This window comes from Onychomys torridus, chromosome 1 (genome assembly GCF_903995425.1).
Source record: "Onychomys torridus chromosome 1, mOncTor1.1, whole genome shotgun sequence".
Lineage (NCBI taxonomy): Eukaryota > Metazoa > Chordata > Mammalia > Rodentia > Cricetidae > Onychomys > Onychomys torridus.
The window spans coordinates 166,384,983-166,398,034 of NC_050443.1; the positions used below are offsets into that span (position 1 = coordinate 166,384,983).

General features: G+C 43.0%; 1 protein-coding gene across 3 annotated transcripts in view; it reads right to left on the reverse strand.

Annotated features, from left to right (window-relative positions):
- The window catches only part of Cfap43 (cilia and flagella associated protein 43), a 100,970-nt gene that overhangs the window by 46,621 nt on the left and 41,297 nt on the right, over positions 1 to 13,052 (reverse strand). For all 3 annotated transcript variants that reach the window (XM_036171992.1, XM_036172000.1, XM_036171986.1), the window contains exons 11-13: positions 9,930 to 10,078; positions 2,106 to 2,209; positions 629 to 769 (exon numbers count right to left, since the gene is read on the reverse strand). In XM_036171992.1, the coding sequence (XP_036027885.1) occupies positions 629 to 769; positions 2,106 to 2,209; positions 9,930 to 10,078 (394 nt within the window). The remainder of the gene's footprint in view (positions 1 to 628; positions 770 to 2,105; positions 2,210 to 9,929; positions 10,079 to 13,052) is intronic.

The following is a 13,052-nucleotide window of genomic DNA, read 5'->3' on the forward strand; positions in this document are numbered from 1 at the left end:
AGTACTGAGATTACAGACATTAGCCCTCCTTCCCACCCTCCTTCCCTTTCCCTGCTTCCAAAGAGCTTGAATTAAAGGCTGTGCCACCATGCCTGGCTTTTGTTGTTGTTGTTATTGATTCTTAATTAAAACATAAAAAAGTACTTTGAGGTTTTTCTTCTTATTTTCTGTAATTCTATATTAGCAAAATTTCTAGCTATATAAACTTATCATCCGAGATAAAAAAAGAGTATCTGTTTCCTCATGCCTTTTAATCCAGTGAGCTGGTTTCCTAATCCTAGGTAACTATACTGTAAAGCATCCCAATTAACTGTGCATATTTAAAACTGCAGAATGAGACCCATCACAAAATGACAGATCCACACAGCATGGCAGCTATTCTTGTTTCTTTTCTCTTATTAAAAAAAAAAAATCAAATAAACATTCCTGAGTCCTTGGAAGAAAGTCCACATTTCGCACTGCTTAAGCCCTTCCCTGCCCTCCTCACCGGGTTTTCATTTTTAAAGACTCTCAGAGGGCAGCCATTCAACCTCCTTGCCAGAGGAACACCAACCAAAAGGAACTAGAAAACAGCTATGGCAACTCATCTGGGCCAGGCGGAAGGAGGCGGCTGCTTGTTTTGTGTCACCTCGTGATAACTTGACAGGCAGGCTGAAGAATTCCAGCCTGCTTCTTCCTGCTTCCCGAAGGGAGGACAGTACCAGCACGTCCACCACGTCTGACATCGGAAGAGACACCGTGGATATCTGCAGAATGTCTTTGCTCGTCTCTGAAAGGAAATGGGTCATTGGCTGAGTCTGAAGACTCTTGCATTATTCTAATTAAGATATAAGAGATTCTACTTTTCCCCAGCTCTCAACATGGTCTTTTGTTAATATTTAATATTTTGTACACACACACACACACACACACACACACACACCAAGTTGCATTTTCGTGTGCCATCTTTGTTCCTCTCATTTGTAGCCTGTGTGTCCATGTCCTGGCTCTTTGAACAGCTGTGCCCCCCAGTTCCAGGGCTCCTGCACTAGGCAGCCTCACATACCAGTGTTCTTGGCATTATTGATCGTGAAGTAGAAATGCATCTGATTCTGAATTTGACCCTTGGAAAATCCTGCTCATTAACCTATGCTATGCCACATTTACCTCTCACCCAACACTGGACAGACAGTTCAGCCAATTTCTTCCTTCTTGCAAGGCACTCAACAATTTGGCTTCTACCTTCCATAAAAAGGAAGACTGGGAACAGCTCAGAAAATTCAGTTGCAATGACATTTTCCTAGATCTTTCTTTCTCTCTCTCTCTTTTTTTCCTATTTATTTCCATCATCTCTCTTCATTTCCTGGCCTTGATGGGATGCAAGGGTCAGTCACGAGTCTGTCTGTGATTTTGAGCCCATTAAGACAACACAACACCAACCACTGCTTTTCATCTCTTTGTGTCCTCTTTGAGGCCTTCTCTTCTTCCTGCAGGAGGCTCCGGCCTTCAGCTAGGGACCTTCCTTCTATTTTCCTTGCCCCTGACAGTTGCCACATTATCTTTCAATCTCTGTAAGCCTACCACATCATCTTGCCGTATACTGACTCCGTTTCTCACCCATTTCCTCCATGACCCATCAGCCCGTCTCTCAGGAACACCGGCTGACTGAGCAACATGGGGACTTCTGAGCCTGTCTACTCACACTTGTCTGAACTTTCAACCACTCTGTCTTCCCTTGACTATTTCTGGGGGATGGTGCGGGACCCTCACTACTTGAAACATCCTTGGTTTTCTTCACTGCTTCCTAATCTGCTTGTAGTTTCAGTGAGAGGAGAAGGATGTCTGCTGGATTCCCAGCTTTTCCTCTCCTTATAATATCAAAATTCACTAATTAATTCAGTAGTTGATATAAGTTTGATTTTAACATCAAATGCATACCAGACAACTCCAATATTCCAAATTTCTCTAAATATAACATGGGAATTTAACTTCTATTTAAAGTATTTTTTTTTTCAGAAAAAAAAAATGATGTATGCAATTGTTTTGCTGTAATTCTAATTTTTAACTTTAAACTCTTTGATGTAAAGTGATCTAAATTTAAAACAAACAAATATGCTGTAGCATACCAGTGTATCCAAAAATCTGAAATGAGTTTGAGGGTTTGGCATCGATGACAAAGATGTTTCCATCCACTGTTCCAACTAACAGAAAAATTCCTTGCTGGTCATAACTAGGAGAAAAGAAATCCAATATCCAGATTATGCTTGTTTCATCAGCTTGGTGATAAGTGGGCTTGCATGCTGTGGAATATTGTTCTGTATGCTGTGAATGTGTGTTGCTCTGATTGGTTGATAAATAAGATGCTGATTGGCCAGTAGCCAGGGCAGGAAGTATAGGCAGGATAAGCAGACAAGGAGAATTCTGGGAAGAGGAAGGGCTGAATTAGGAGTTGCTGGCCAGACACAGAGGAAGCAGGATGACAAGGCAGAACTTAGAAAAGGTACCAAGCCTCATGGCTAAACATAGATAAGAATTATGGGTTAATTAAGTGTAAGAGCTAGTCAGTAATAAGCCTGAGCTAATGGTCAAGCAGTTATAATTATTATAAGCTTCTGAGTGATTACTTTATAAAAGGCTATGGGATTGAGATGTGGGTGAGAGATTTGTGGGCCAGGCAGGACACAGGAAAACTTTCAACTATACTTGCAGGATGATTGACCACAAAAACACATTGAAAAGCAGTCACTCTTACAGTGTTGACATTTACTTATATATTCATTTATTTTGTGCTGCTGGGATGGAACTGAGGGTCTTGTGCATGTAAGGCAGCCCATCTACCATTAGGCCACATCCCCAGCCCTAGGGTTTGTGATTTTAAAATGTTCTCTGACCTTATAAAAAACTTTATCTACACGTTGAGGTAGTCATACCCTCTGAGCCAATACTACCCCAAATTTAACTTACAAATACATAATCAAGACTCAGGAGGGCTGGAGATGTAACTCAGTGGTAGAGGGCTTGACTAACACACAGGAGGCCTGGGGCTCAATCCTCAGCATAGAAACAAAAAAAAAAACACAAACATCCAGCCAACCAAAAAATACTCAGGAAATGCATAGGCAGATGTTTCACGGTAAATTGGTAGAATGCATTGGCAGAGATTTGCCAGTGATGGATGTGACATTTCAGTACCTTACAACTGCCACATGGACAAAGGGGAGGAATGTATTGAAGCATTTCTACAAGTTTATCAAAATAGAAAAGAATGAAACAATATGAATCAGAGAAGAAAAAGAAAGAAAAAAAGGTCTGGGGAAGAGGTGGCCCACACAAGAAGACATGGTACAGAAGAACAAAGGCCAAAGAGGGAAGTCACTCTGACTTCCTCTGTGCTGGAGGCCATAGAGATCAGCAGGGACAGTTTAGACATCATGAATAAATTGGTTTAATCTTAGAGATACAAGGTACATTTAACATATGCAAAATAATATATGCAAAACAACATACAAATAGACTTAATAAGAGGAATCACCTAATCGTCTCAACACAGAAAAGGCTTTGACAAAGTTCAACGTCCCTTCATAATAAAAATCCTTAAAAAAATTCAAGGAATTCAAAGAACATATCTGTGTATAATAAAGACTCCATAGTCCAAATTCTAAAATTTGGGGAACATTGAGAGCATTTCTATTAGTACCTAAAAGCAAAAAGGATGCCAACCCCCCCCCCCCCCCCCCCCCCATTCTATTTCATGCGATGCCAAAAGTCTTAGGACAATCAGACAAGAGAAGGAAAAGGAAATTAGGGATGAATATAGGAAATCAAAATATCCAATTTGCAAGTCACACGATACTATACTTAAAAGACCCTATGGACTCTACCAGAAAACTCTTTGATGAGGTAACACTTTTAGCTGAGTAACAATATAAAATCTATACTCAAAATCTAGTATCTTTTATGAAAAAGTGCTGTGAAAGAAACTTAGGAAAACATCCCATTTACAACAGATCAAAAAACAAAACAAAACCTAAGAATAAACCTAACCATGGCAGTGGAAGACCTCTGTGATGAAAACTTTACACACCATTGAAGAAAGAAGGTGAAGACATAGAAGATGAAAGACCTTCTGGGTTCATGGATTGGCAGGATTAGTGTTGTGACAATGTTTCTATTACCAAAAGTGCTGTGGGATGTTCTGTGGGTTGAGGGACCGTGAGGGCTTGGTGGCACCTAGAAAGAAGCTCTCCAACTACATCAGATGTGACACAATCCTCATCAAAATTTCTGCGACTTTCTCCACAGAACTAGAAAAACATAATCTTAAAATTCATATAAAAACCACGAACGATCCCTGACTACAAAGAGTCATTTTCAAATACATGTTTGAAAAAGTATTCCCCATTCCTAGACATCAGGGAAATGCAATGGAAATGTCTTTGAGGGTTTAACTCATCCCAGATGGTATGGCTATCACCAAGAAAACAAACAAATGAAGTAAGGACACAGGGAAGACGAACCCTTTATTTGCTGGTGGCGGGGCTCTACACTTGTGTAGCCAGTATGGAAATAAGTACAGAAGTTTCTTTAAAAATTCAAAGTTGAAATACTATACGACCCAGTTTTGGGTAGCAGTTTCCCTGGAGATTAACATCTTCCATCTAGAAGGCAAACTTCTGAAAACCCTGGGTGTAGAAAGGGGTGTTCGAGTGTGTGAAATAACAGGATATTTTAGATCAGATGTTTACAGGAAGGTGAAACAGGATATTCTAAGGGAGGGTGAAACTTTCTATATTGCAGAAAATTTGTTTAGGCTCAGGCAATAAACAACTCAAAACAGCGTGAAGTCCCTGAAACTGACCAGGTTTTCTTGGTCCCTCCCTTCCAAAGCACTTGCAAGCAGTAAGTCCTGCTGAGAGATTGGCTCAGTCAAGCTGAGCTGCCCACAGGAGGCTCTGCCCAACCCCAGCAGCCTGAAGGAAAGAGACCACCTGAGGTGCATAGAAGACACAGAGGCCAGTCAAGCTGCCTGGAAGGACCCTCTTCTCCCTGTTGAACTTCCTACAAGCTGTGTAGTGGGCTCCAGGTTCCCAGCTTTTGTGAGCTGTCCCATTCTTGGGTGGGCTTTGGTGATGCAGCTGTCTTTGAGTCATTTCTGCTTCCTATAAGTAACCCTCATCCATAGTCCTGTAAGTAACTCTGTTGGTTGGATTTTATCTGCTTGGTCAGCTTGACACAAGCCAGGGTCATCTGGAAAGAGAGAACTTCAACTAAGAAAATGACAATATCAGATTGGCCTGTAGGTAAGTCTGTAGGGGCATTTTCTTGACTAATGATTTATGTGGGAGGGCTGAACCCACTGTGGGTGACATTATCCCTGGGCGGATGGTTCAAGGCTGTGTAAGAAAGCAGACTGAGCAAGCCAGTAAGTAGCATTTCTCCACTGCCTCTGTCTCAGCTCTTGGTTCCAGGTTCCTGACTCCCTTCATGATAGACTCTAATCTTTAAGATGAAATAAATCATTTCTTGCCCCATTTCCTCTCCTGCAAAAACAAACAAATAAACAACACCCCCAAAAACAAAAAACAAAACCCAAAAACCAAAACAAAACAAACAATAAATGACAGCTCATGCTGGTGAGGAAGCAGAGTAAGGAGAACCCTCCTCCATTGCTGGTAGAGTGCAAACTTGTACAGCCACTATGGAAACTGTGTGGTGGTTCTTCAGGAAGCTGGGAATAGATCCACCTCAAGATCCAGCTACAGCACTCTTGGCTCTTTGTCATATACGCAAAGGACACTTCATTCTACCTCAGAGACACTTGCTCATCCGTGTTCACTGCCTCTCTATTCATAATAGCCAGAAATTGGAAACAGCCTAGATGGCCATCAATGGATGGATAGATGAAGAAAATGTGGTAGATTTACACAATGAAATAACTCAGCTTCTTGCGGGCTGCAAGAATATATTATAGAGATTCAGCTGTGTATTAAAGCTGTACTTTGACCGGCCAAGGGTGTGTCAAGAGGCAAGCCATTTATTATGAATATTTGGTGTTATCCAGCCTTTAATATTCCAGCTGTCTTCTACTATAAAATTCTTGCCTGCCCAAATATTTCCAGACATGCTGAACTCCTAGGTTACTAACTCCCATGCTGAGCCTAGGAGACAAACTGGCTGGAGACACATAGCTTTGTTTCTTGTGCAAATGAAGCTCTGACCATTGCCTCACCTTGAAGCCTAGTGGCTCTCCAGAGCAATTGACTGAGAACAAAAGATGTTTTTACACATCAAGGTGTAAGGTGGAACAACATTCCTGAGGAGGCAGAGAACTGCATGCCCAGGGAAAGAAAGAGCAGGCATTTTCTGTAGAAAGAGACAGAACAGCTTAGTGAGAGAAAAGAGAGGAAGACAGAGGTTTTGTAGAAGGTAAGCAGATCTCAGATAGAGTTTTCTGAGTGCCAGGAGTAGAGAGTAGAGGAAATGGAGAACGAGGAAACAGAGGATGAAGATGAGGCTGGAGTTTAGTCATTAGCAGGACTATAAACTAGGGAACTGGACGAACTAAAACTATGTAGACAGGATTTCAGACCAGAGAAATAAGGTAAATAGATAAAGAGCTTGGTATGTCTAGAGTTATTCCTGCCCTGAATGCCTGACAGAGCCTTAGCTGTATTGATAGAATTTTGTCTTAGAGGGATAAAGTTAACAGACATAAGAACATAGTGTAGGTAGATTTTTTTTTCCCCTCAGATATCCCATGCTGGACGTAGCAAAATCCCCCAGGATCCTGGGAATTCAATATCAGCTATGAAAAACAAACAAACAAACAACCCCATGAAATTCACAGGCAAATGGGTGGAGCTAGAAAAAAAATCATCTTGAGTGAGATAACCCAGACCCAGAAAGACAAATACAGTACGTATTCACTTATGTGTGGATGGTGACTGTTAAATCTTCAATAAGTAAGCTCCAATATGTATATCCACAGAGGTTAAGTCTTGGGTAAGGGACTAGGAGAGATGGATGGATCTCCTTAGGAGGGGAAAATATAACAGATATGGATAGATGAGAGGGGAGATTGGAACAGGAGGATCTTATAGGGAGAGGGAGGAAAAAGGGAAGGGAGGGAGGGAATAAATTGGGAAGAATTGCTAAAACTTGGGGAGGGGGTCATATGAAAACCTAATACAATAGAAGCTTCCTAATGTGTGTGTGTGTGTGTGTGTGTGTGTGTGTGTGTGTGTGTGTGTGTCACACTCTAAATGAAATTACCAAATAATGGAGGAGACAGAGCCCCAACTGGATATCTCTTGTCACCAAATGAAACTTCCAGCACTGGAAATGGGTTGCATCTAATCAAGTTATTGGCCAAAGGGACTTCATAGGAACCCCCAAAGAACTCAGGCTATTGTCAAGGCTATTAATTGCTCTCCACAAACTGACAGCAAAGCTCCATTGCTGAAGACAGCACCTATACACCTTGAACATGGAGAAGTCGAGCTGGTGCCTACACAGTGCCTTCACCCCTACTGACTGTTCATATTCACCCCTGTTCACAGCATTGGAAGGTACTCTTGTTACCAAAGTAGAAAGGTAAGCACCAACCCAGCTACAAGCCCTTAAGTCTACAATGGTGAACCGCCTGCAGGATGTGCTAGGGCAACAGTGGCACGAAGCTTGTGGAAGTCACCAACCACTATCTGACTGGATTTAAAGCCCACTCCATGAGACGGAGTCCATCCCTGGCTAAAGCTTGAGGCTGGATAAGTCGGAGACCTAGGGGAAACCCTAATACTAGTGTTCTGCTAAAGGAACGCAGCCATAACATGACTCCTAATGACTTCCTGCTATACTCATAGATCAGCGTCTTGCCTAGTCACCATCAGAGAAGCTTCTTCCCACAGCAGATGGGAACAAATACAGAGACCTACAACTTGACAGTGTGTGGAGAGTGAGAGACCTTGGGACATCCAGTCCTAAATGGGATGTCTCCACAAATGCCCTGCCCCCTTTAGGGCTCAAGGAACCCTGTGGAAGAGGAGGTGGAAGGATTGTCAAAGCCAGAGGGGGTGGGGAACACCAAGGAAACAAGGCCTTGTGCCAACGCACATATGAATTCACAGAGACTGGCAGCATGCACAGGGCCTGCATGGGTCTGTGCCAAATGGGGTCCCAGCGCTGATAGAAGTGGACGTGTCCCCTCCCTAACTGAGAAGCTGTAGATGCTATCTCCAATTGATCACTACTCACAAATGGATAACTAGTTCTCCCCAACAGTCTCCCTGGGGATACAAACCACTCTTAAGGGTAGGCCCCATGTCCTTCAGTAGATGGCCCACACAAAAAGAATTCAGTGGCATCTTTGGAGATTCTTTGTCTCAATGTTTAGACAGGATATTTATTTTTTAAATTATTTTATTTTATTTACATTATAGGTACTTTGCATATATATTATGGTTTTCACGTTTGTGTTTTTATGGGATTCCTGTGTGTGTGTGTGTGTGTGTGTGTGTGTGTGAATCTGTGTTTCTCTGTCTAGATGTATGTCTTGTGCTTTTTCCTTGGCTCTTTTTCTTCTATTTGTTTTGTCCTATTCTGATTTGTTTCTGTCATATTTTATTATTATTCTTTAGATGGCTGTTTGTTTTCTAATGAGAGTCAGAAAAGGGGTGAATTCTGATGGGAGGGGAGGTGGGGAGGCTCTCAGAGGAATTGGGGGTGGGGAAACTGTAATCAGAATATATTGAATGAAAATACCTATTTTCAATAAAGGAAAAGTAGAAAGAAAAAGAGTAAAAAAATAACTGTCAAGAAATCACGACCTCTTTAAGAAAATGGGTGAGACTGGAAACTGTTATGATAAACTAAATAGGCCAGATTCAGAGAGACAACACTACATTCTTTATCGCACATGCAGAGTCTAGATTTTAGTGTGTGTGCATGCACTCGTTTGTGTGTGTGTGTGTGTGTGTGTGTACATGAGAGAGAGAGAGAGAGAGAGAGAGAAAGAGAGAGAGAGAGAGAGGGAAAGGGTCATAAGAGGGAAAAGAGATCTTAAGGAGGGAAGGAAAGAAGAAAATAATGAACCATGGAAGCAGAAAATGGATCTTGAGGGCAACAAAGGGGAAGGGAAATGGGAACAGAGGTGAATGAAAACAAAGTATGAAAACGTTATCACGAAACTCATCACTTTCTATAATAATGTTAGAAACCAGCAGAAATCTCCTTGAAAATATTGCTTCAAAGGATTTGAAATAATTTAAACACCCATCAGTGTACTACTGTTTGAGAAAAAGACAAAATGTGGATAATAGAATCCCATGCCACCGGACAGAAGCGTGGGGCTGGCCTTTAATATGGATATTGAACATTCTCCAGTGGGGCTGGTGAGACAGCTCAGTTGATAAAGTGCAAGGACCAGAGTTCCAGCCCCAGCACCTGCCTGAAAGAAAGCCATAGTGGCATCTGTACATGACCTCAGGGCTGGGGAGGTGGGAGACAAGATCTCTGGCCCTCACTGGCCAACACACCTAGCCTAACCCAATCAGTGAGTTCAAGGCCCAGTGAGAGAACCCAGCCCCCCAAACAAGCTGAATGGCATCTGAGGAAATACCTAAGATTGGACTCTGGCCAACATGCTTGCACAGATTCATGCATCCTCACACAAGAGCACACTCCTGCCTCTCTCATTATTTGAAGACCATGTAAGTGAAGAGAAATTCTGGTCTTTTGTTTATTTGTGGATAAAGATGTCTTTGGAAGGTGATGTTGGAAATGGATTCTAGGCTGCTCCTGGGAGGGAGCTGTGTGTGGGATTTTCTACTGTGTGCCTTTGTACTTTTTGAATGCTGAACAGAGTGGATGTTCAAAATAAATGAAGTGTAAAACTGAAAAAACAGGATGCTTTGCCGGAGCCCCTATTGATAGGCCTGATGATAGGAGATACTTACGTCAAGATCTTCACTGCTGACTCGGAGAGGAAGGTCCTGTGAATCACCCGAGGGAACTCCACATTCTGGATGTCCAGGAAGAATAGATAGCCATCCATTGTCCCCACAACAGCTGACAAGGAGGAAGGGGAGCATCCCAGAGCTGTTGCCTGTTAAGATAAACCCCAGAGAATGAGGCCTGCTCCATATACAAGGCACCTACTGGGCTGGGCATGTAGCTCAGGCTGTAGAGCTCATTCTTAGCATGCTCCAAGCCCTCTATTTCATCCTCTGCCTACCCCCACCCCACCTCAAATGCTTAGAATTTTTGAAAAGCCTACAAGATTGTTATGGTACATATTTCTTTTCAGAAAGTCAACATTCCTGAACTGGTCAGAGTGCAGAAGCGACCACAGGAAGATCTATGTGGTATTTTCATGCTAAAAAACGAGAATAATAGGATCTAAAGAGGATTTAAGAAAACTAAGCTGTTGTGTCACAGGGAAACACGGGGTCCCTCATGTCACAGGGAAGCATGGGGTCCACTTACAGAGTATATATCTCATATACAAAGGGATGAAGAACTGGACTCCGGTAGAAACCCAAGGACATTTTTTATTGGGGTTTGAGAAGGAAAAGGAGAGGGCAAGCCAGATGGAAATCTGTCAGCTGCTGTGAGGACAACAAGTAAAATTGGCTTTGACTTTCAAAACAGCGCATTCTTCTACCAAGTGGGCTTCTTTCTTTCTTTTTTTGCGTGAGTTTGTGTGTGGTTGATATATTGTACACCCCAATAAACTTGTCTAGGGGTCAGAGAACAGAACAGCTACAATATTAAACATAGAGGTTAGGCAGTGGTAGCACATGCCTTTAATCCTAGGATTCCTGAGACAGAGATCAATCTGGATCTCTGTGAGTTCAAGGCCACACTGGAAACAGCCAGGCATGGTGACTCACACCTTTAATCCCAGGAAGTGAGCCTTTGATCCCAGGAAGTGATGGCAGAAAGCAGAAAGGTATATAAGGTGTGAGGCCCAGAAACTAGAAGCTTTTGGCTGGTTAAGCTTTTTGGCTTTTGAGCAGCAGTTCAGCTGAGAGCCATTCAGATGAGGACACAGAAGCTTCCAGTCTGAGGAAAGAGGATCAGCCAAGGAACTGGCAAGACGAGGTAGCTGTGGCTTGTTCTGCTTCTCTGATCTTCCAGCATTAACTCCAATACCTGGCTCCAGGTTTGTTTTTACTAATAAGACTCTTTAAGATTCATGCTACACTTGTGGTGCAGTATGTGCATGTGTGAGAGTCCACATACATGTGTGCACGTGTGAGGGTCCACATACATGTGTGTGTGTGCAGTGTAGGCCAAAGATGGCCATCAGCCATCTTCCTCGGTTGCTCTCCACCTTATATACTGAGGCAGGGTCTCTTGTTTGAACCCAGAGCCTGCTGACCCAGCTACTCCAGCCAGCCAGTTTGCTCCACTAAGGCCTGTTTCTGCCTCCTACACACTGGGAGTACAGATGCCCATCACATGTGCACAGCATTTACACAGGTGCTGGAGATCCTGGTCCTTATAGCTGCACAGCAGGCATTTTAGCCACCATGCCCTCTCTCAGCATGTGCCTCTCTCTACCTGGCTCCCTTCGGCGGGCTCTTCTTACATAGTAACTGAAGCCTTTATAGGATAGGACCTCTGGGGGTAGAGAGAGAGAAATGCTCCTCAGATTATCAACTGAAATACTCCTGCATTCTAGAGCTATAGTGAGCTACTCTAAACAGCAGCAGCCAAGGGAGTCTCATGTCCTCTCACGGGTGACAGACAGCAAGGGAAGCCCCTGCAGTATGGGCATCTAGCCATGGTGGTGCTGGGGGCTCTGTGAGAACTACTGCCTAAAGTGTTCACAGGGAGACAGCTATGGCAGAGGCGGAAATATTGGCCTCAGCATAACTGGGTCTGTCCAGTGTGCTGTGGAGGATTCATTGGTAAAAAAAAAAAACAAAACAAAACAAAAACCAACACTGGTCAGTAGCGAGGCAGGAAGTATAGGCGGGACTAAGAGAGAGGAGAACTGAGAAAACAGGAAGGGAGAAGGGGTCACTGCTGTGGATATTGCTCTGTGTAAATAAAGTTCTGATTGGCCAGTGGCCAGGCAGGAAGTATAGGCGGGACAAGCGAGTAGAGAATTCTGGGAAGTAGAAGGTTGGAGAGAGACACTGCCAGCCGCCGCCATGAGAAGCAACATGTAAAGACACTGGTAAGCCACAAGCCATGTGGCAAAGTATAGATAAGAAGAAATGGGTTAATTTAAGATAGAAAAAGTAGATAACAAGAAGCCTGCCACAGCCATACAGTTTGTAAGCAATGTAAGTTTCTGTGTGCTTTCTTGGTTGGGTCTGAGCGACTGTGGGACTGGCAGGTAAGAGAGATTTGTCCTGACTGGGCCAGGCAGGAAAACTCTAACTACAAATGGCGTCCAACGTGTTGGCAAGAGTTTCCACCTAAAACCTGAGAAAAAAGATTCTAAGACGGTGGTAAAAACAGCTTCCTAATTGTCTCTCTCAAGTTAGCAGCAGCCTGCCGGTTTGAGCTACTGTGGCGGGTTTCTGGCATGTGTGTCTGACCTGCCATGTGGCAGGAATGAGGAGTCTACAAGCGGCACTTTACTCTGCTGCATGGTGGATTTAGCCTTTGCTAGTTAAAAAAAAAAAAAAAAAAAAAAAAAGGTTTCTGGGCTATTCGATGCTTTAATAGAACTGCTTCTGATAGTTGATGGTACACATGGCTCCAGACACAGAGTTGGTGGTAAACTGAACCACTGCCATGTTGGGAAGCTGAGGTGGAGCCAGCAGCCACAGAGGCGTTTCAATCTTACAAAGATGGATATTACACAGAGAATCTGGTTTGTCTTGTCTTTGGGACTTTTAACTACAGAAAAAGATTTGATCGTAAAAGCTGTTGAGTTAAATAAATATGTAAATTTTAAAGGTAACTTGACTTCAAAATTTGGATATAAGGATATGTTACTTTGGAAAAGAGTCTCTGCTTTTGTTTCCACAGAAAGCCAGAGGCTGTGGATTTGTTCCAGATTAAGCTATATCAGGTTTGATCAGCCAAGACCACCTGAAAGGTCTCCGATGACACCATGG